At 44.3% G+C, this 23,562-nt stretch overlaps 1 protein-coding gene across 1 annotated transcript in view; it reads right to left on the bottom strand.

Annotated features, from left to right (window-relative positions):
* The window catches only part of LOC146209222 (sodium-coupled monocarboxylate transporter 2-like), a 42,503-nt gene extending 22,762 nt beyond the window's left edge, over nucleotides 1-19,741 (bottom strand). The window contains exons 1-5 of the mRNA XM_084579823.1: nucleotides 19,646-19,741; nucleotides 14,612-14,692; nucleotides 7,583-7,656; nucleotides 1,125-1,265; nucleotides 111-240 (exon numbers count right to left, since the gene is read on the bottom strand). Of these exons, the coding sequence (XP_084435949.1) occupies nucleotides 111-240; nucleotides 1,125-1,265; nucleotides 7,583-7,656; nucleotides 14,612-14,692; nucleotides 19,646-19,741 (522 nt within the window). The remainder of the gene's footprint in view (nucleotides 1-110; nucleotides 241-1,124; nucleotides 1,266-7,582; nucleotides 7,657-14,611; nucleotides 14,693-19,645) is intronic.
* Nucleotides 19,742-23,562: the final 3,821 nt, after the last annotated feature.

Genomic DNA, 23,562 nt, shown 5'->3' on the forward strand with positions numbered 1-23,562 from the left:
ATAGACAATCTATAGGGTCGTGACCCCACAGCGGCCGCGTTTATGCTTTGTTCGCAACAGCTATAATGCTTAACGGTTAATTTTCAATTTGATGAAGCACCACGCCTCACTTGATCCGCCTTGTCGATGTCTCCTGTGAGCCTGGGGTCACAGTCCCCGTACACCGCGTAGAGAATCAGCCCCGAGACCAGAGACAGCAGCACGGTGAGAACGCCGCCAGGAATGTTCAGCAGCAATGCCCTGGATCATCATAAACACCGGAGCGAGAATGAAAGTTCGCATCGTGTATCGTTAGCAATAAAAATTCTTTAACTCAAAACTGTACATCTCTTTTTGTCATGCTTCTCTAAATAAACCTTAACTGCATGCGTGCAATAAATATTAATTGCTGGTGTTTAAATTGGTGCTCGAATAAAAACGAGTTGTTACTTTTTCGTGAGAGGCAACCTACTTGTTTTTGGCGCTGTCAATTCTGAGGTTCTGTTCAATAAATCTAAATCCTAAAGACCGGACTGGTATGTGTACAGCTTTCTGCTTTTCATACTGTAAGACCACGTGGCATTACGTGAAGTGTACTCGTGAGCTGCTTAAGACAGTTGAGCAACAACGTCCTGGCCTCCGTCAGTCACGATCCAGTTCCGGCAATGCGCAAAGAAGCTAACCAGAACTTGTGATGTCATACCTAGTGCCATCTAATTGACACGTGTTGCTAACTTTGCTGGCAACCTAGCTTCTAGTTTGGCAAAGTAAATTGTTGACAGCTTAATTGTGCTGACTTCTTTCCGTTGTGCCTGCCTGCCGTTTAGTTTCCGGCCAAACATTATACAAGATATTCACGGGAACTTTCTTGCTCATTTTAAAGTCGTGTTACGGTTATCGCCAGTATTGAATAGCTTGTAAGGCGGGTTTTCAGATAATAAATTACACTTCTCTTTTTACTCATGAGCGGTCTTTATTCTTTCTTCCATAGAAAAACAATAAGCTGCGGTTTTTAGGTGTGGAGAAATGACGAACATTCAAAAAGGTATTTAGAGTAACAGGTAAATTCCAGAGTAGGATGAATACATCCAATCATATGGGAAAGCATGAGGAAATGCACCGTGAGAGTAGCTGTAGGGCCTTGCCTTCGGGATTCCTTGAGCGAGCCGATGCTCAAGTAGCGCTGCACCTGCGTCTGTGTGGCGCAGTAGGAGCCCATCCAGCTGAGCGTTCCGCAGATCAGCATGTTCCATGTCGTGTACGTCTCGTACAAGCTCAAGCTGAAGCTGCAAGGAAGATAAAAAGTTTGAATACTCGCATGTCTTCTGAAGAAAAATTTTAGACCCAATGCGTCCTTCTAAATGTGTGCACGAGTTCTGGATTGATATTCCATAATACAAAAAATATCGATTTTAGCAGGCAGTCATAGCCGCGTTACAAAATATCTGTTTTGCTTCAAATGGTCTCTACTATGTGCTAAACCTTGACTGAGGTTGCTGTGTTCTTTATCCTATAGCGACCGTGTACGCCTAGCATAGTAACAGTCAACAATGAAAAGAAAAGAAAAAAAACAGTGCAATGTTTTGGCTACCAAGTATTTCTCGTAGCAAGTGAGTGTGGAATCTCACAGCTATCGTCGCAGGCATTCGTACTCTGTGGTTTACACCCAATCACTGGCGCTGTGTATTGCATGTCATCGACTTCGTCAACTCATATACACGCCAGGAAAACCATGAGCTTAAAGGGTAAAAATATGCTTTCGAACTTATAATTGGAGAGAGAGAGATATTTTAATGGCAACAGGAGATGTCTGCCTGGTGGTAAGCCTAGCATGCTACTCCTGATGAGGATTGAGGGATGAGGGTGACAGAGTGTGGGAGGGGAAGGGGAAATAAATGAGAAAAAAGAGAATCGGTGTCGCACACTTTCACACGCACATAACCAAACACACAGACGAGTTTTAAAGGGTATTGATCAACCCTGTGTCCTTAACTTTCACACGCACATAATCACACACAGATGGGTTTTAAAGGGCAATAATCAACCCTGTGTCCTTCAGAAAAGTGAGTAAGGCCTTGGTAGCTCGCGCAGCAGACGATCCGTCGCACCAAGGACCCAGGACATGTTCAAGGCGCAAGGTTGTGTCTTTAGGTAAGCTTAAATTATTGCGCAGTATCCTGCGATGTGCAGTAAACCGTTGACAGGAGGTTACCAAATGTTCAAAAGTTTCACACACATCACATGTAGAGCACAGAGGACTGCTCGCTATGCCTATTTTATGTAGGAAGAAGTTTGTGTATTACACATTCAAGCGGATTTGGTGTAGACAGTTTCGATGCCACCTGTTCAAATTGTGACTAATTCGAAAGACGCAAATGGGATCTATTCGCTGTAGAGGTCGATATTGATGGTTAAGGTCACACCACAGAGAGCGTTGCAATCGCCATGATTCAGTTGCTACAAGTCTTGCTGCATCTCTTCATGAGAATGGTACTGAAATTGTCCTTGTGGAATCTTTTAGTTCTTTTGCAGCGGCGTCGGCGAAGTCGTTGCCCGCGATGCCGCAGTGAGCAGGTAACCACTGTAGCACAATGCTGTGACTCAGGTCATAGGCCTCTGTGTGTAGCTTATTTATGTCAATGACGAGCTGTTCCTGAATTCTTGATGATTTAAGCAATTGTAGTGCAGCGCGACAATCGCTGAAGATAACCCATGCTGCAGGGTGTTGTAGAATATATATAATTGCTTCTCTCAGAGCTGTTAACTCAGTAGCCACAGCTGAAGTGCGATGACTGAGTGTTGCCGAGATTGCGGTGTGCATTGATGGTATCCACACGCCGATGGATAAAGAAATAGCTGTGACAGAGCCATCAGTATAGATGCGGCAATGATGACTGTAGCGTGCACAGATGTGCTCAAGGGCGAAGTATTTAAGTGCGGATCCTGGGGTGTGGGCTTTTCTTTTGATGCCCGGTATAGTTGTCCAAATTTGCCATGAAGCAAACCTCCAAGGTGGGAAAGATGACGGTACTGCGCGTTGATAATGCGCAGGCAGTAGATGGGAGAGTGATGTCATACTTTCCTCTGAAAACGGGTGGGTAGGTTCACGTGCAAAGCGCAGCTGGGCGCGAAGCAGCTCCTGCGGTATCAGCACGGTTACAGATAGACGTCTGCTCCCCGCCAGAGTGCCCACTGTGGAAGTGTTCTTTGGAAGACCTAGGCACACTCTCAAAGCTTTTGCCTGCATGGCTTCAAGTAGTTTAATGCTTGACTGCGAGAGGCCTTAAAGAACAGGGAGGCTATAACGCAGGAGACCTTCACAAAGTGCTCCATAAAGCCGTAATAAGGAATCGGTAGAGCAGCCTCTTCTGGTCGTTGAGAGCATACGGAATATAGATACGTATGAGGAGAGTTTGGTCTTAAGTTGTTGAACGTGTGGTGACCATGAAAGAGACCTATCAAAGGTCACACCTAGAAATTTTTGATGGTTGACATGCGGTATAAGAGTGCCAGCAACTTTCAGTACATAACGGGAGAGATCACGTCGTGAAAATGAAATTGCTGCGCACTTTTCTGGAGATATAACAAGACCTCGCTTGTTTAAAAATAATGCAATGCCAACTATTGCTTTTAATAGCCGAGCATGCACAATGCGCCTGTTTCTTCCGGAGCACCATATGCAGATGTCATCTGCGTAGAGGGAGATTTCAACAGTAGGTGGCAAGGACTTGTCCAAACCAAGAAGAGATATATTGAAGAGGGTTGGACTTAAAATCCCTCCCTGAGGAACGCCACGAGACACATGATGTAAGGACGTGTCACCATGATCCGTTGACATGTAAATGGTCCTATCACGAAGATAATCAGAAAGACGCAAGGCTGAATGAATCGCCTCGTGCGTGACATGATCAAATGCTCCTTTAACGTCAAGGAAAACGGCAATAATTAAAGACCGCTCAGCTTGCTGCGCCTGACACAGTTGGCAAGAGCAATAACATTATCAATACTGCTTCGACCTTTTCGAAAGCCAGACATTGATGGAGGGTAAATTCCCCTATTCGTCAAGTCCCAGGTAAGGCGTGAATGAACCATTTTTTCCATCAATTTCCCAACACAGCTTAGCAGTGCAATAGGGCGCTAAGCGTTTATATCAATTGATGGCTTACCAGGTTTAAGGACGGGTATTACGCGCGCAGTCTTCCAGCTCTCTACAAGGCTGCCAGCTATCCAAGAGTTGTTATAGATGGTAAGCAGCTGAGTTTTGGCTTTTCTTCCAAGACGCGACAGCGAAATGTTGCTAACACGGTCAGGCCCTGGGCAAGATCTTTTGTTGGTAACTGCTAGCGCAGCTTGAAGTTCTTCCATAGTGAACAATTCGTCTAGGAAAGAAGTGTTGGGCGACGGGACAAAGGTGGGGAGCACATTTTGCAGTGAAGGAGCTGCTAATGGAGCAATCATCTTTGAACAGAAAATCTCTGCTACATGAAGACAAGTAGTATTGGCATTTAGAGCCACGCACTCGAAAGGATGCAGTTGTGAAGGCTGACTTCTTAAGCTTCGTACAGTACTCCATACTTTAGATAGTGGCTTTCTAGGATCTAATTTTGCACAAAAAGATGTCCATTTCCTTCTTTCTAGCTTGTCCAAATGGCGTTGAACGTGTTTTTGTGCTCGCCTAGAAGTCCGGATATCGTCTCTAGAAAGTGTCTTGCGCGCTCGTCTTTCTGCTCTGCGACGTATTCCTCGAAGTTTTTCATATTCGGCGTCAACAGCTGAGTACACCTTTGGCAGGTGGAGGACTCTCGTGTGCAATGTTTGAGCATGTGCTACTGCAGCAATGAAGGAGTCATAATTTAAGTTTGACAGATCCTGCTTTTCTACGGCATCAGCGAAAGCTTCCCAGTTCGTGTAGCGAGCTTTATTCCGCTGAGAGGCGAGAGAAAAGCCACAAACCTCAATACATGTAGGTAAGTGATCGCTGCCATGAGTCTCGATGTCCACAGACCAGGTTTTTGAAGCTGACAGATCAGCAGAGATCATGGAGATGTCAAGAGCACTGGACCGTGCTCCTTCATAGTAAGTTGCTTGGCCGTCGTTGAGAAATAATAAATTGTTGAAAAGTGCGAAGTCGAATAGCTGCCGGCCTCTGGCTGTCGATCTGACGCCTCCCCAAGCAGGATGATGTGCGTTGAAATCTCCCGTTATAATGTGTGGCACAGGGGTACTTCGCATGATATCTTGTAGGCGTTCAATATTGAAATTAGCACGAGGTGGTATGTAGGCAGCAATTACTGTAAACTGCATGTTCATGCACTTTAAAGTGGCTGCAACGTACTCATTATGTGGATCAGTTGGTATGGGATGCTGGATGAAGTTGACGTCTTTCCGGATAGCCAGAAGAACTTTACTGAGGTCTGTACCAGTTGTTGATTGCAGTACTGTGTAGCCTGAGAGACGGATTGAAGTATTAAGCCGAGATTCTGATATAGCAATTATAGGAAAACGATGCTTGAAGACGAAGTGTCGAAAGTCAGAGAGACGGGGGCGGAGGCTGCATGCATTCCATTGAAAGATGGTGGCCACCTACCACACACGCTGCGGTAGGTGGCGGGTTCCTGTCTTGCAATAGGGATGGTTGGCACCCGGGGGGATGTTCACTCCGCGGCAGCCCTCCAGTTCCTACAGGATAATGAGCCCCTACCGGTGGGACTCGAGGTGAGGCCTGTAGGGTGCATAGCCTGATTGTATAATTGGATAACTTCGTTGAAACATAGCGCATTTTTATGAACTTTACAGATAACAGTTGCACACTAAGCCTCATAACTGGTCCTACACTTCAAGACATGTTTTTCCAAAAAAACATCGTCTTGTGGAGGAAGAGTCCCCATCAGCCCTTATTTTATTTTTTTCCCAACATAAATTTCATCTTCTCGACAGTTTCCGTAAGGCACAGAACCTAAGAAGAAAGTGTTGCATACCAAAATATGACCTTAGAACTTTACACTACATGCTACGACATAGACATAGAAATCGAAAACAAATCAAGTTACAATACATTACTACCAACATGCGATGGGTGATACCGTTGTGAATTAGGTGTCGCAGAACGGATTGAATGCGACCTGGCAAGACGTTCGCACAAAAGGCTTTGTTCTTTCGAAGTAATGTAAAAGTCAACATGCTGCGTAAAATGCTTGATGAAGGGAATGACTCAAATTAGCCCGGCAGATCATCCTACTGCAACAAGCATGGTATACTGACCAATCAAAGGAAATGGCCCGTGTTGAGCAGCTCAGTGCGAGAATGAAGCGGAAACCTCTAAGGTCATGCGTTTATTTTATAGCTCCCTTGGTTACGGGTTCACAGCGGTGGACGTCCAAATCGGCGTTTTGCCCGCGTTTTGTCCCTGACTTTCCGCTTTCACAAATGCGTGCTTCTATACATAGTACCTTCTGCTCTTTCTACTTGGCCCGATTCAAGCGGCGCTCTACAGACTATCTGGTGCAATCTGAACTGCCTCTCACTTCTTCTGGCTCTTCATCCTTGCTGGAGCAGGGAGAACTAAGTCGACGTATCGTTCCGGGCTTCGTATATAAATCTATATAAGTCCTCTAAAACAAACAGACCACGACGATGTTATGCGGACTAAGATTTTCCTGGCATTGGCCGCAGCTGGTACGGTTTGTTTAAATGGAAGCACTTTTGCTGTTGCATGATTTCTCTTCCCGCGTACATCTGTGAGCGTGTGTGCATGAATATGTTACGGCAGCACATATCGTTACTTTGCGAGCTGCGTTGGTACATTAAGGGTGCGCCCACGCCACGGAAACTACGGGAAGCTTAAACTTCTTGTGCACTCGCGCTTCTTATAATATTGAGCAGGTTTCTGCGAATTAACTCTTTTCACTTTTTACAAACCTTTAAGGGGCATGTCATAAACACCTGTGGTAACTGCGGCATTTTGATACATAAATGATTTAGGATGGCAAGGAATGTTCCGCATTACTTCAGCTGTGACTGTACACATCTCGAATTCTTCAGCTGCTTCGCCTGCCGCTCTATCAGTTTTCTATATTGAATGATTTTTGCTTTTTTACTTCTTAATTGCATTTGAATTGAATAATTTATACATATTGCCCACCTATGATCACTATCACTCATTTATTTGTTCATGAAGTCTCAAACACATCCACTTATGGGTGGCATGGCGTCACATTTCTTCGACGTCGATATTACTTGTATGGTTATTTCTACGTCTGATGTATTTGACGCTTACATTTTTTACTCTAATTAATAATTAACCGTTCTTTTGACGTAATTATTCTGTTTAGAATTCTCACTCCAGCTACTTTCCATTACAATCACTCGTTTTATCACAATTCTTACGAGAAAGACACAACACTGTACACGTTCTGTGCACACATTTTCAGCACACGACCTAGCCTAGTAATGTATTCGTATTAATAACAAGTCGCTACGTTAATACACCGGTACTGCTATTTACTAAGGTAATCTAAATTCGCATTCGATGTAGAAGTACAAGCATAATGCTGTCAGTATAAAACCAAACAAAACACAGTGCGAGTCATAACAGCACTCTTACTTGGTGACTGCTAGCCGGCCGCCGTCACTGGCTTTCTGGAACATGGTGCTGAATCCGCCGAGATGGTGCAAACCCTAGATTGCAAAAAATGCAGCTGATTGGTAAGACAATGACACGTTATTGGGGCTGTCCTGAGTGGTTCGAAAACATTGATTGATTGACCGGAGCATGCTGTCACAAACATATGACCTCGATTGGGAATTTCAAGTGCCAAGAGTCAGATTAGGCTAACGAATTGAGGAAGGTTCTTAAAGATGCCAAACCTGGCGAGGTGGTGTCTCTAACAAGCTTATGTCATAAAGTAAAAGTAGTTCTTTAAAATAAATTTGCTATCATTGAGATTTGAACCCAGACCATCTGCGTGTTGGCGTAGCGGTGGAACATCCGCCTCGCATGCAAGAGGACCGGGGTTCAAATCCCGGTGCCGCGCAATTCTCCACCGGATGGAAAAAAAAAAAAATCCGCGTGTCGATGGAATTGCATACACAGGTTTGGGGTGCGACCTGATGCCGGTGAACACCTCCGGCAACGCACTCCCTCACCAGAACAGGAGTTGGCCACCCTGGTGCAGTAATTGGCCGAAACCTCTTATTATTAGTTCCATAAAACCCCGGTCCTCAGTCACCAGCGGCTGCGGAACAACTGACAACGGCGGCGGTCAGACCTGTGACGCAGCAGGGGGTGCTAAGAAAGCCTGGCTCCGCTGGACAGGCCGCCATTGGAAACTGACCCTGGCAACGTTTAATGCTAGAACCCTAGCTAGTGAAGCTAGTTTAGCAGTGCTGTTAGAGGAACTAGAGGGCATGAAAAGAGATGTCATAGGGCTTAGTGAGGTTAGGAGGCCGAATGAGGCATATATTGTACTGAAGGATGGGCATGTACTGTGTTATCGAGGTTTACCAGAGAGGCGACAACTAGGAGTAGGTTTCCTTGTCAATAAGTATATAGCGGGTAATACAGATGAATTCTATAGTATTAACGAGAGGGTTGCAGGCATCGTAATTAGGCTTAATAAGCGGTATAAACTGAAGGTTGTACAGGCCTATGCACCTACATGTAGTTATGATGACCAGGCAGTTGAAAGCTTCTATGAAGATGTAGAATCGGCAATGCGAAAAGTAAAGACGCAGTATACTGTACTAATGGGCGACTTCAATACCAAGGTAGGGCAAACACAGGCAGGAGACAAGGCAGTAGGTGACTATGGCATTGGTTCTAAGAATAGCAGGGGGGAGTTACTAGTTGAATTTGCAGAGCGCAATAACTTACAAATCATGAATACCTTCTTCAGCAAACGGAAGAACCAGAAATGGACATGGAAGAGTCCTAACGGAGAGACTAAAAATGAAATCGACTTCACAATGTGTTCAACCCCCGCCATTATGCAAGATGTAGAGGTAATCGGGAAAGTGCGACGCAGTGACCACAGGATGGTGAGGTCCCGAATTAGCCTAAATCTGAAGAAGGAACGCAACAGATTAGTAAGAAAGAAACCGATCAACGAATTAGCGGTGAGGGGGGGGGGGGGGGGGGGGGGGCAGAAGAGTTCAGGATCTCGCTACAGAATAGGTATTCAGCTCTAACTGAGGATGGCGACATTACCCTAGAGGCAAGGAACAATAATTTCAGAGATATCATTACTGAGTGCGCGGTACAAGTAGGCGGTAGGATAGTTAGAGAGGATACCGGTAAACTGTTCAAGGAGACGAAAGATTTGATTAAGAAACGCCAGAGTATGAAAGCTTCCAATCCAACAGACCAGATCGAATTGGCCGAGATATCAAAGCTAATTAATAAGCGCAAGGTGGCCGATATAAGGAAGTATAACATGGAGAAAATTGAGCATGCTGTAAAGAACGGGGGAGCCTTAAAGCGGTAAAGAAGAAATTGGGCATAGGCAAAAACCAGATGTATGCGATAAGGGACAAGGCGGGCAACGTCATCACTAATATGGAAAAGATAGTCAAAGTAGCTGAGGAGTTCTATACAGATCTCTACAGTAGCCAAAGTAGTCAGGACCGTAATGAGATTGGCGGTAGGGAAAAACAGTCAGACGTTCCACTAGTGACGAAGGACGACGTCAAGAAAGCACTAGAAACTATGAAAAGGGGGAAATCAGCTGGAGAGGATCAGATTTGCTGAAGGACTCTGGGGATATCGTGCTAGAAAAACTGGCCACCCTGTATACGCAGTGCCTGGTGTCATCGACGGTACCGGAACCATGGAAGAATGCAAACATTATCCTCATTCACAAGAAAGGGGACTCTAAGGACCTTAAAAATTATAGACCAATCAGCTTACTGTCTGCCACGTATAAAGTATTTACTAAGGTAATCGCTAATAGAATCAGGACAACCTTAGACTGCAATCAAGCAAAGGATCAAGCAGGGTTTCGGAAACGGTACTCTACTATCGATCATATCCATACCATCAATCAGGTGATAGAAAAATGCTCGGAATATAACCAGCCCTTATACATAGCATTCATTGATTACGAAAAAGCATTTGACTCAGTTGAAACCTCGGCGGTGATGCAGGCATTGCGAAATCAGGGAGTAGACGAGCCGTACGTGAAAGTGCTGGAAGATATATATAGTGGCTGCACTGCAACCATAGTTCTGCATAAAGAAAGTAACAAAATTCCCATAAAGAAAGGTGTTAGGCAAGGAGACACAATCTCCCCAGTACTATTCACAGCTTGTTTAGAGGAAGTATTCAGAGACTTGGAATGGGAGCAGTTAGGGATAAGGGTAGATGGAGAATACCTCAGTAATCTGCGATTTGCTGATGACATTGCCTTGCTAAGCAACTCGGGGGATGAACTGCAAATAATGATTGATGACCTAGACAGGAAAAGTAGAAAAGTAGGCTTGAAAATCAATATGCAGAAGACTAAGGTAATGTCAGGTAGCGAAATACTGGAAGTAGTAGGCGAATATGTCTACTTAGGACAGGTAGTAACCGCAGATCCGGACCATGAAAAGGAAATAACAAGAAGAATAAGATTGGGATGGAGCGCATTTGGCAAGCACTCGCAGATTATGACTAGTAGCTTACCGGTATCGCTCAAGAGGAAAGTATACAACAGTTGCATTTTGCCTGTACTCACCTATGGGGCTGAAACGTGGAGGCTAACCAAGAAAGTTCTACTTAAGTTGAGGACATCCCAGAGGGCTATGGAGCGAAAAATGGTAGGGGTAACATTAAGAGATAGAAAGCGTGCAGAGTGGGTCAGAGAAATAACTCAAGTTACCGACATTCTAGTAGAAATTAAGAAGAAGAAATGGGCATGGGCAGGACATGTAGTGCGAAGAGATGATAACCGATGGTCGCTGAGGGTAACAAACTGAATTCCAAGGGAAGGAAAGCGTAGCAGGGGGCGGCAGAAAGTTAGGTGGGCGGATGAGATTAAGAAGTTCGCAGGGGTCAAGTGGATGCAGCTAGCACAGAACCGGGTTAAGTGGAGAAATATGGGAGAGGCCTTCGTCCTGCAGTGGGTATAATCAGGCTGATGATGATGATGATGATGATGGTGATGATGATGATCTGCATGTCAGGCGGGAACGCAGCGTATTGGCCTCGAAGTTTTTTTGTTGTTGTTAAATGTACGCTACGAATTGTAGTTGGTACCGAACGTGGTCTTTATTGTTGCCCATGAAGGGTCGTTGGTAACCAAACATTTTTGAGGGGCACCTAGAGAACGCGTTGTGCTTGGGACACGGACTTAATAACGTCTGTTCTGGACACAGAATAAAAATTCGGTGTTTTAAAGGCCGAACGTAAACGCCCTCCTAATTTTTGTTTATGCTCCAATACGCTTAGGCCAACTATAAGCATTGATCGCTTCCTTTTTCATAATCACCGCCTCTTAATCCCGAAGCTGCACCCTCACGCGTCTGTACTCGCTATGTTTCAGAGTAAAAACCCTGCTTTCAAATTATAGTTTTTATGTATAGTGCGCGAACAGCCCAGCCTCCTTCTCCCTCTGTCCTTTGGCGGCAATTTTAAATTCAAGAGTGCATGTTCGCCTGTTTACGACTTGCTGCGCACGCAGTTTTAGGCACGCATGTCAAGGATCACTGTGAGAGTGAAGACTACTCACTTGCGTTTGTACTCGTATTCTTCAAGATGCGCTCGGCGCTCAAGCATGAAACGATTTCGTAATCAGCTGCTTCGAAAAGTGGCAAACAAGACCGCGAACAACACCATCGCTTCCGTCTTCGCCTAACTATAAAGTATGTTCTTGGCAGCAGAACCAGCTCTGCACTTAGCCATAACCATGAAATGCTCTTTCTCTTCAAAATAATTGTGTATTCCCGTGTCTGAAAGGAGTTCGAGCTGATAAACCTCAAGTCCAGTAGCAGATAAAGTACGCCGAGAGGCGCTAAAGTCGTCTCTTCGTTCCGGTCAAGTTGGGAAAGAAGGGTGCCGTGAAGTGAGTCGAACGATGGTGTAAACATTCGGTGTCGTTTGGCGCTTGTCGCGGGTTAGAAAGCTCTATACAGCGATCTTTTCGACTCGACAGTGTCAACGCAGCTTAAATGTGGTTAAGCAGGTAGGTATTAAGCACAATCAGTATTTTTTATGCATGCGTTTTAAGCATTCCTGGGGTTTCTCGTGTTTAAATTCTTATTCTTTACATGAATTAGTGGCTCTGAAGATAAAATTATCGAGCTGCCACAGTCGTAGTGGTGAGTCAAGAGACAGCAGGTGCGCGAGCCACTTTCATGCTTGCAGATGTGGCCTGCCAACACCCGCGTTTTGCCATATAAATTACGTAACTACAGCACCTTAAAGCTTTACCTTCCGGCGTGACCATATCAAATTAGCTCTCGCAGCCAGCACAAAGAAAGTAAAAGTTCCAGTATACCATAAAAAAAAACACATTGGTTTCATGTTCTAGCACTAGGAAGGAGCGAAGCCCAATGTTTTCGTTTATTTTATAATTTGGCATCACCTATCCTTACACTGCAAAGTAAAATTTTTGTTTTAGTCTAAATGCCGCACTGGTATTCCTCCCGCCCTTATGATGTCTGCTCAGTGAGCAGCGTCTTTATATATCTTGCTATGATCGGGCAACATACAATTGTCTCGCCTAAATCTTTATCGGACTCTGTACCTTTATAGCTAAAGCGTGCTGCTGTCAGATGCTGTCCATGCAGATAGAATAAAAAACTTTAGTGGAAACCTGGGCCGGCTTGCACGATAAAGTCCGAGCTAAGTCCAGACTTAAATGGTGTCTTTAGAAAGACTAAGCTTATTTAAGACGGCTCGTGTTCCGAGCGTCGAACGCTTCGGGTTCATGTTCACCAGAGTGGCTTCCCAGAACGGCCTCAGCAACCACTTGGGGCATTTTTCCTTGTAACACAATCTTAAGCCGCGAAAATCAATGGCACGGATTTTACACAACGCAAAATTGACGGAATGTGTACATCTTACAGCAGGCCGGGACAGTGCCAGCGCATCCCTTTATTTTCCTAATTTCTCTACTTAGACACCTGGCGCCCTTGTGTCTTAACCAAGACAACACTAGATTCGTAATCATACAAGCGACTTATTCAAGTCAGGACTGAAGCCCAGTCTTGACTCCAGTCTTAAGCGGCCATGCTAGTGGCCTATTCTTTAGACTCCAGTTAAGTCTGGACTTAGCTAAGACAGTCTTAAGATTGTTTTGTGCAAGCGGGCCCTGGTATAAATTCTGTGAAGCTGCAAGAAGACCCTTTCCTAATGTACAGGAAGCTCTTCCCAAACCACTTTTAGCATTCTTTTAATTCGTTAATATTAGAACGTCTATATTCTCAAAATGTGTCGACGGTGTAGCTCCCGTTTGAATCCTTCGCTTAACGCCCACACTCGGGACCCGAAACGTACATCTTCCAACTACAACCGTCCCCAACCCGACGGAACTCATCGCACTTCCTTCCCTTAATATACCGAAATCTACTCCCCAAAGGCCTCCATACGGTTCCACCTAACCTACGGGAGACTCTAGCCCCCATCGTTCCGGTGCCACAAACTAATGTGAAAGCAAATAGAAGGCTCAAATCGGTCGCCTGACAGCTGAGGCAGTCTACAGGAGGTACGTAGTGAGTGAATCTGACTGATGCTCTGTAACGTTTTTGACATTATTTCTACTAGACAAAGTTGTGCAAGTTACAATGAGTCGCATGGCTAAACCAATCACCACAATAGGGCTGTGTTGCATAGCCTGATCCTACAACCGTCATTCCCAAACTCGCACGAAAATATGTGAGCGCGACTCGAAGCCTCCCCTCAGAATTTACTGATTACAGATACCTTTTTTAGGAGATTTTTCGTTCTATCTTGTCGCACGTGTATCAAGTACACAACATTGTTTGCGTACGCTGTGCTCAGCTGACAAACCTCCGAGGGAAGAACTTATACTGCAGTAGACTTTCTCTGACAATGAATGCCTGTGAGCGATGGGCACTTAAGTCATTCTCGCGTAGGTTTGTACGCGAGGGTGACATAAGTACGCATCGCTCACATGCATTCATTGTCAGAGAAAGTCTACTGCAGTATAAGTTCTTCCTCAGAGTGCCTGCCTTTACCTGTGTTAACTTAGTTATACGCAACACCATTTTCCGAACATAAATAAACAGCCCACCAAGTTCTACAGTAAATTTCGTGCAGGAAGTCTAATAAACCATTGACCCCTCTAACCTTACTACCAAAATAAATGCGATTATATATCATGGTTTAAAACAGAATACCTGCTGGAAACATATTTGCCTCATCCGTAGTCCTGGTATTTTATATATAGCACAGCATAACAAGGACCACCAAATAAACTACTAGACGCGCTCAAAAACTGAGCATCAGATGACATGACTAGTATTCTTCGCACTAAGATTTCCAGCCGCGCCCTATGTTGTCGAAACCCTTTGCTTGGAATCCTTACGCGTGGAATACTGAAAGCTTGCGTGTTGGCGTTACTTTCTTGAGATGTATATGTGACCGTAAACCATATATACAACGCTTTATCACTGTGCGAATCCCTGCACTTACCGAGGTGATGACAATGGTGTACCCAACGTAGATGAGGATCATCTGAACCACGTCTGTCCAAACCACTGCTTTGATGCCACCCTGCAAAATGAAGCAGGTGCGCGAATGAGCACGAGAAGTAAACGTGATGAGAAATGGCAAAGACGAGAATTCACTGCCGGAACGTGCTCTCACACATATACCTAGGGAAGCAAGACGATGTACCTTGTAAAACCGCACCTAAACCTCTAGTGCTTGACTTTGATGAGCCGTTCCCAGAGACTGTGGACCATATATTATTGGTGTGCCCAGCGTATGCGAGCGAAAGAAGTGCGCTAGCCGCTTCATTGAGGCGTTTAGACAAGATGACTCTGTCGGAGGAACTGCTGCTGGGCGCTTGGCAGGACAAGGGGAAGGGTGTCCAGGCAGTGCGTGCTCTTTGCCGTTTTTTTTTTTTTGTGCCAGCAGACTTGATTCACGCTCGTAAAACAAGCTACTGTGTCTGTATACGTATTTCATATGCCTTCTCCCACATCATCACCCATCATGGCCTTCTTTCTTCTCTCCTTCCCCTTCTCCACTGCAGAGTAACAGGCCAGATTTGAATTATTCCGGCCAACCTCTCTGCCTTTTTCTTTCAATAAATCCATCTATCTATCTATCTATTTGATGAGCCGTAATTCCAGTGAGTACGGTGAAAGGTATGTCTGAATCTAAGCGATCCTAAGGTTACAATTCAGGTGGTTACTTTTGTCTTTTGCATCCGCGCCTGAATTAGTCCGCAGTTGACCAAACTATTATGAGTGAGACCGAGTATAGCACTAATAGGGAACATCAGTTCAACTACGCTGCACGAGGTGCTTGCACCTCAGCAGATGCTCAGCGGCCTCAGCGGTGCTCAGCGAGGAGATGAATGGCGAAGAACGAATAATCGTGCTTTTAAGCCGCTCTGTGGTTCACGTATAACATGGCCTTGAATACGAAGAGTGCAGGCAGCTCTGTATCTCAATTTCTGCTGCACTGCGCGTCAATTATAACAATTTTAAACCTCGGTCCACCGTTTCAGTATATTTCAGTTTATTGAGCATGGTCTGCAATTTATCAGACGTAAAAAGCATACTGAAAATAAAAATGTCTTCGAAATCTGGTATTCATTTTCCTACGAAATACGGTTTATGGTATAGTGTCGGAAAATTGTTTACATTCGCCAGCATTTTGATAAGCGACATGAACAGAGAAAAGCCTTAAAGCGGTGGCCTTGTGGTAGAGCATCCGCCTCGCATTCGGGAGGTACGGGGTTCGATCCCCAGTGCCGCGGGTACCCACCGGTTTCCAATGGGCACAAGATTTCTCCTGGCACGGTGCTCGGCTCTTCTGGGGTGAAATGCTTGGCAAAAGGGGACATGAACCAAAATTTTGGTTCAAGAAGAAGGAAAAGGGCCACAGAATGGGCTTTTTGCCGCGCGAGGCGGACTTATTGTTGTCCGATGGCGGAAAGGATCACTGCCACATCGGCGCAACTATTTGGGACATCACAGACCTCCCAAACCTCTGCATTGCCTGAGGCGATATTTAATCTTGCTGCAAACCCAACGCGACATTTAACGCGCTGTGGTGGCCATTGTAGACTATTATTGTCGACACTACCGAAGCCTTCCACTACAGCGTATCTCATAGCCTGAGTTCCAAACCCCACCAGTCAAACAAAAGAAATGACACTTTCGTGCTTATATTCTTCATAAACGCCAAGCACTCCAGCTATTCGCAATGAGCACACATAATCAAGCGGAGGTCAAAGCAATATGTGCACTTATCGTGACAGATAACAACAGCAACCTGAACCGTTCGGATTGCTAGAATGAAGGCATGGTCCCGTCACAAAGTGTCGCTGGGAACGTGCCAAACGCGAACGCTGCAATTAATGCGCAGTTGTGGAAAAGAAAGTAGATCCAACTCGTAGTATTTGCTGAAAGCGAAGGATATATTTAATAAAGTTTTATTAGTTTTATTGTATATGCATTGTGACACAAGAGGAAGGACCGGCAGGTTCCCTTTTTTCTTTCCAGACCAGCCAGACGAACAGCTACCAACTAGCAGCGTTTCGTCCACACTTCTCCAGACTAGATGACCGATGATGATGAATATATGCAGATGAAGGTGGCGTACACGCCCATTGCTTACACTCTTCCCTCTTCTAAAGAGAAGTGACCATTCTGGTCGCAGGTGATAGATGAAGGTCGGCTGGTATAGTGTTTCAAACACGACAGGTGCACCATCTCCGTGCCGCGGCAACGACGATCACGAACAGGCAATGCAGGGGCCAGTGATTGTTCACTAAGTTGATAGATCACTTCATAAAGTGGCTCAGAATTTTTTCACACCAGCCGGGGCTGCGAGTGGATGTCCAGAGCAGTACTTCTTCCCCAGGGCAGGAAGACACTGAGCGGTGGGCAGAACATATATACTTTTCCTCGAGGCTTTCGTGGCTTCATTTTGGAGGCGAGCAAGCTCACGACAGTGAGTTGGAAGGCACGTCAGGAGGTTCGCAAGTTCAAAAGAAAGATGCTTTGAGAGAGAAGGTAGGAGGGCGGCAATAAACAAGAAAAGACGAAGATTGGGGAAACGGAGAGGGCGCCGGAATGGTAGTCACAGCTGGATAAAGCGAATCTGCTGGCGCCATGGCGGTTGATGTGCTGATAACAATACGACCAGAACGGAGCTGCAGGGGGTACCGTGTGGAAGACGTTGGGATCAAGAGAAATCTCCATCACTTGTGAGATAAGAGGAAGCACCGGCAGGTTCAGTTTTCTCTTATCAGACCGGCCAAGAGAGCAGCTACCAACTATCAGCGTTGCGTGATCTTGTTCTCTGAATAGTAAGGCCCACTCAGCAGCATTACCTAGCGGCCAAAAGCAGACATTTTATGAAGGCGAATAAGGCCACCAGTTATAACGACCTTCTCCTGTCTCTACTTTTGCGCAGTAGAGAGCAGTTTGTTCATTGTTGCGAAAATCTTGTACGTATTGCAAGCCTTATCCATGTGAAGGGTTAGGGTGTAGAAATTTACAAGATTGCTTGCGAGTTTTGTCTGGGGTTCGGTTTGATTGGTAACAAGTCGTACAAATCTGTTTCGCTCGGTGAGAAGTGGACGACTTTGTTTGGCCCATGCATTTTTACGACAATACTGTCCAGGTTTAGGTTCTCGCGTAACGAAACCGACCCTTTTCTGCGTACGGTTTTCCAAGATAGACTGTGCCCAGACTTACCCGAATTTTTGGTTTCTTATAGCAATATCAAACACAGAAGATTGAATATTTTTTGCGCGATGTGGTGAATTTCTTTAACATTTTAAAAGTGAGATTTTAACTGGAATACCTAAGTGTAGTAACCCAAAAGCACCTGTACAAGTACTTGTTTGATGTAATGATGCCAGTGCACTTGTATCGATCATTACACTGTGGAGGGGAAGATAAGGATGTCTTAAAAAGAGTTATAAGAATGCCAGTACAGTTGCCAGTAAAATGTTTCTTTTTGCTTTTACACAGTGGTACATTACCGGTTAAACTGTGAGAGAGGGAAAAAGGCTGATTTGTCCCGTGGTCGGTGGACTACTTGATTTGCCATAAACAGGAAACTGTAGACTATATTTTCATTGACTGCTGCGATGCAGTATTTATGTGGGATATCTTGCAGAGGACCTTAAAAAAAGGACATACCAATTGCACCATACGGTATACGCTTCCCGTTTGTCCATAATCAATACGGTATGCCATACGACATGTTCACGTTGCTTTGCCTCCACAGTGTATGCAAAACGACTATGGCTATGAGACACCCGAACGTGGATGCTCGCTCCGCGAGCGAGTATTCAATTGAAAGTGTATACTTCCTCAACGCAATCTACAATGCACAAAGTGATAAACCTAAATCGATGCCAGTTTTCACCGAGCTGGCTAGCCCAAAGCGGTTTAGAAACTATGAGAAGCCCTACTTTTTACTAGCGCTCTTCATGGCATTTTACTTTGAGACTTTCGCCCAAGTGTGTTTTTCATTGCTAGAGGGAAATAAAAACAAAACTCTACTGTGTCGCAATGGATGAGTGCTACATTTTTCAACGGCAAAGAAAACTGTTGAAATCCCATTTCTGCAATTTATTTTTACTTTTTATTCCCGTTTTACATTCTCTGGGGGTGTGTTCCCTTTTAGGTTGAGCTATGGAATGCTTTTTTGTTTAATACACATCCAGGAGAACAACATCGTATGTTACGGTGCGGAACTAATACAAAATACAATTAACTGCACTGAAATCATGAAATGCTTTCCGTAGATATCTGTTACTTGCCTAAAGGGCCCTTTAGCTAGCTGACACAAGACCAGGTAGGAGAAAGAAGTTGTTGCACCCTACCGTTGATAGAACGGAATTACGCATCAGCATTTCGCCCACGCTTCGTCTTCTCCAGACAAGATGGCCGATGATGATGGATATGTACAAATGAAGATGACCTACACGCACAGTGCTTATAGTATATGCATATATGGACAGTGCTGTACCAAACTGGAGCGACCACGCGATTTGACAAAACCGCGTGCTAGCGTTTTAAGACGGTGCAGCGCCTGTTTTCAGAATATGCATTACGTATTCCCATACTATACTTCCTTGCTTTCCTGACTACTTTTGTTAGGTGCGCTTTTTTATGCAGAAGAACAGCAATCGTAGAGGATTGCGTGGTAGGTTCACTTCAGTGCAGCACTGTACTACATATGTATATACATATCTACATGTACAGTCATGAGCAATATAAGCTATAAGAAAGGTTGAGCGTTCATTTATTGATTACTATATAATATTGTTTGACAAGAACAGATTAGTTAGTTTCTTAAAGAGGTATCCTGTGGATGCATAATATCCGTAGGTCGCAATCATATTTGATATGGTAATAACGATAATGTTCGTAACTTTAAGCACATTTTTTGTTCTTTCTCATATTGCTCATGAATGTACATGTGATTTTGAACATTCGACTAAAACTTGCACTGTATTCAACTACTACTTACTATTGCGGTGTAGAAAGTGCACACCACTCCGCTCAAGACTATGGACGACCACACTGGTATGCCGGTCACTGCAGCAAAGAGAAGTGCGCAGTTCATGTATATTTGAAAAACAATGAAAAAATGAAAACAAAATTGTTAAATTGCAATTCCGTTCGCAGAAGCTAGTGGTCACCATGAAAATAATTGACGATTAAAATTCAAATTGCAGATGCGAAGCTTACACTTTTCTTTATTTCGTCGGATTGTCTGGAATTTACTTCTCCAATATTGTGGAAAGGGCTTTAAAAAATTCGAATCATGTTGTTTTCCCTTCGTCTTATTGCTTGCCTCCGTCTCAATGCTGCAATACCCTATATTCCTCTGGTATCAAGTTTTCTTTGTCCTGTTTCGATAAAAGGAACATTTTGTTCTCCGTTGAACCGCGTTGAGCAGTCATAATTGCGAAACTTTATCATATCGCACAAGACAGATTCAATCAAATGTCACCTCATTAGCCCCTTGTTATAGCGTAGGTTCTAGTGGAATTAGGTATTAGGTGTGTATTAGGTGCGTATTAGGTATGCCGACATCCATAGGCAATGTTCGCAGTTGGATGACTTTATGCTGATCACTATGTGGGAGAACCGGGCTTGATGTCACTGCAATTCAGAAAGTACCCCAGCCGGTTTTTGTTAGCAGCCGCGCCATTTATTGGCCAGGTACGATCACATAAACGCATGGAGGAAGGAAGACTTAGGAGAGGGCCTGACGTCATTTTTTTGAAGCCGGCGCGGCCGCGCCGCGACCGGACGCTGCAACGCCTCTCCTCCTCCTTTACCCTTTGTCCGCGACGTTCACGTACCTATGGCCTTTAGCAACGCTGTTGCTAGTGGCCCGAGTTTTCATAGCAACAGTGTCGCCGTTGCTAATTGCCTGACTTGGCTAACCCTAAATTTTGACGTCACTTCCGCCACACTTTCTCCAATGCATTGGGAATGGCAAGGGCCTCTCCTAAGTTGCTTGCTTCCTCCATGCATAAACGGGACGAGGCTTCCGCGGCGACTGTGTTTTGTGTTTTAGGAAGTAGTTTTATTCAGTGTCGCGCGATGCGCTTGAAACATGACATCGTACACATGGATTGCAAAGGATGCCGAAGTGTTTTCAGGCACAGGAACACAAGATAATCCGGCAAAGCGCTGACTGCATACAAATCAAGGCCTGTATGGGTGCATCGGATTCGGCGTGACAAGTTTGCCCTGCTAACGGTACCCAGCTATGTTAGATAAGTGCAGTCTGAACTTATTGCCTGTGGCAGAAGCCAGTTTTTTCCTTTATGCTGGATTTCGCTGAATGAACGCAACTAACGGGCCTTCATAAAAATCACACAGATTCGTAGGCATTCTTTTAGTAACGGCTGTTTTTTTTTTTTTTCCCACGTTGCTTCTTGAAGTTGCTTATCTTTTCTGGCTCGTGATATTATCTGCTGAAGCACGTAACAATCTGCACTTTGTAATTTCTGTTCATGTGGATTGCTTCCTTTGAATGAGCATGTCTGCGCATTGCTACTGTAACATAGGAGGCACAACCAGAAAGCGTACTCTTAACACGTTGTTGGAGGTCTCAGTAAAATCTCGTTTCGATGTTTCTTTATTGGCCTAATCTTTCGAAAGTGCCTGTTGTAGATCTAGTGTGTGCTGCACAGTGTATGCGACGAGCTTATAGCAACAATATGAGCGTAAACAGAGAAGAGACACACGTAAAAGGGCTTGTCATTCGTCGTATGTGTCTCTTCTATATATCTTCGTTCATGTTTTGTGCTAACTTCGTCATCTATTCTTAATCTTCCTTCCAGAGCCTACTTCACTTTGCTACGCTGTCCCGCAGAGGCAGACCACTCACTGGCTTTAGTTCCCATCATCCAGTTGCTCAATTAAAGTTAAAAGTGATGAGTAAAACATTTATTAATCAAAAACGATAAAAGGGTGCTTTAGGAAAAACAATATTGACTTGCTCCAAGCAGCCTGCTCAACGCTTTGCTCTATCGTAGCTCTTACAACAACCTTGTTTGCTCTCGAATGTAAGGTACGGAATCATTGGTCCAGAAATTTGCCTGAGCTATGGTCAAACTCGAATGCCGGTATGTAAACCTGCACTCTGAGCGGTTGTCGCATTGCCTACAGATGCGTAAGTCATGTGGTCTTGTTAGAAGCGGCATTTTGATCATGATTTTACCTTTACAGTGTTAGCGAGCATCTGGTTCAAGTACCCACAAAATTGTATTTCACCTTGTGCGTAATGAAAGCGCTAGCGCTCAGTGCGTTGACGTTTTTTTTTTCAATGTTCAAACGTCTAATATAGTTCCCGTTGCATCAGGCGTACCCCAAGGCTGCGTCTTGGCACCTGTATTATTCTTAATCTTCATCAATATTATAGTGACTAATTTTAACGTTGACATAAGACTTTTCGCCGATGATTGCATTATATATCGAGAAATCAACTCATTCGATGACCACATAGCTCTGAACACCGCAGTAGAAACTATTAGCAACTGGTGCACTGACTGGCAGATGACACTTAATGCAACAAAATCTGCTGTCATGTCAATAACTAGAAAGAAGCATACATCAAGATTTCAGTACACTATAAATGGCACCCCTATCGCTGCAGTTAATGAACATAAATACTTAGGCCTATTAATAACCTGTGACCTCAGATGGAACGCCCACATCAGTTATATAACCTCAAGTGCACTAAAACGACTATTCTTTATCAGGCGGCGCCTTAAAATAGCTCCCTATAAAACTAAATTACTAGCCTACAATACACTGATTCGCTCTGTCCTCGAATATGCAAATGTCGTATGGTTTCCTTTTACCAATCAAGACATAAATAAAATTGAAGCAGTACAAAGGAAGGCAGTAAGGTTCATATTCAATAAATACAGAACAACTGACTCACCAACTGAAATAATGAAAAGACAGGGAATAAAAACACTTCAAACCCGAGCTAAAATTGCACGCCTCAAACTGCTGTACCAACTACTTCATCGACACTTAAAAGTTGATCCCGCTAAATATATCGCTTTCTCTGCAACTAGACCGACACGTAATAAGCATTCAAATACGCTAACTGAAAATCACTTCCACACTGACTGCTTCAAATACTCATTCTTCCCTTCAGCCACGAGAGAGTGGAACAGCCTGAGTTCATCTATTACTAATTTATCTTCGTTTACTAAGTTTGGAACCGCAGTGGAAAGATATTTAACATATTAGCAAAAAGTTATTTTATGCTCATATTTTCGGTATGCCACCCGTTCGATTCTGTTCTTGTTCTGTTCCTTGTCATTTACGCGTATACATGTGAAAACAGTACGTTTATGTTTTTTTCTTCTGTTAGTGTAGTGTCGTAATGCATGTATAATTCTCGTTCATATCTGCCTCATATTTGTGTTTGTTTGTATAATATGTTTCACCATTTTTGTACCCTATGCATTTTACATTCTTAATTTGCTTTGTACATATGATCATGTCATTGTGTGTTCCTTATATGCTCTATATACACTTCTCTGTATTAACATATGCCCACCTGCAACAATCCCGAATGGGATTAGCAGTATCTGTAAATAAATAAATAAATAAATAAATAAATAAATAAATAAATATGCATCGCATCTGAAGTACATGTAGATGCGTTTGGAGTTAGAAATGATTTGTTTTCGGCACGTGTGCATGCAGATGCGGGCGTAGAGCTGCGCCCACTCTCGCCGTGGCTTTTGACCTACGCAGCCTCTAGTCTTCGCCTTGAAGGGTTGTTGGCGCCCGGCTGCCACTGGAGTCGCCGCCACCTGATTCTCCTGTAGCGTCCTCACAATCAAGCGTATTTACAGGCATCGCAAGTTTTTATATACAGTACAAAAGTACGACGGAGCTGCAGAC

The sequence above is a fragment of the Amblyomma maculatum genome, chromosome 1, assembly GCF_055883805.1.
Source record: "Amblyomma maculatum isolate TAMU_Amacu chromosome 1, ASM5588380v1, whole genome shotgun sequence".
NCBI classification, from domain to species: Eukaryota; Metazoa; Arthropoda; class Arachnida; order Ixodida; family Ixodidae; genus Amblyomma; species Amblyomma maculatum.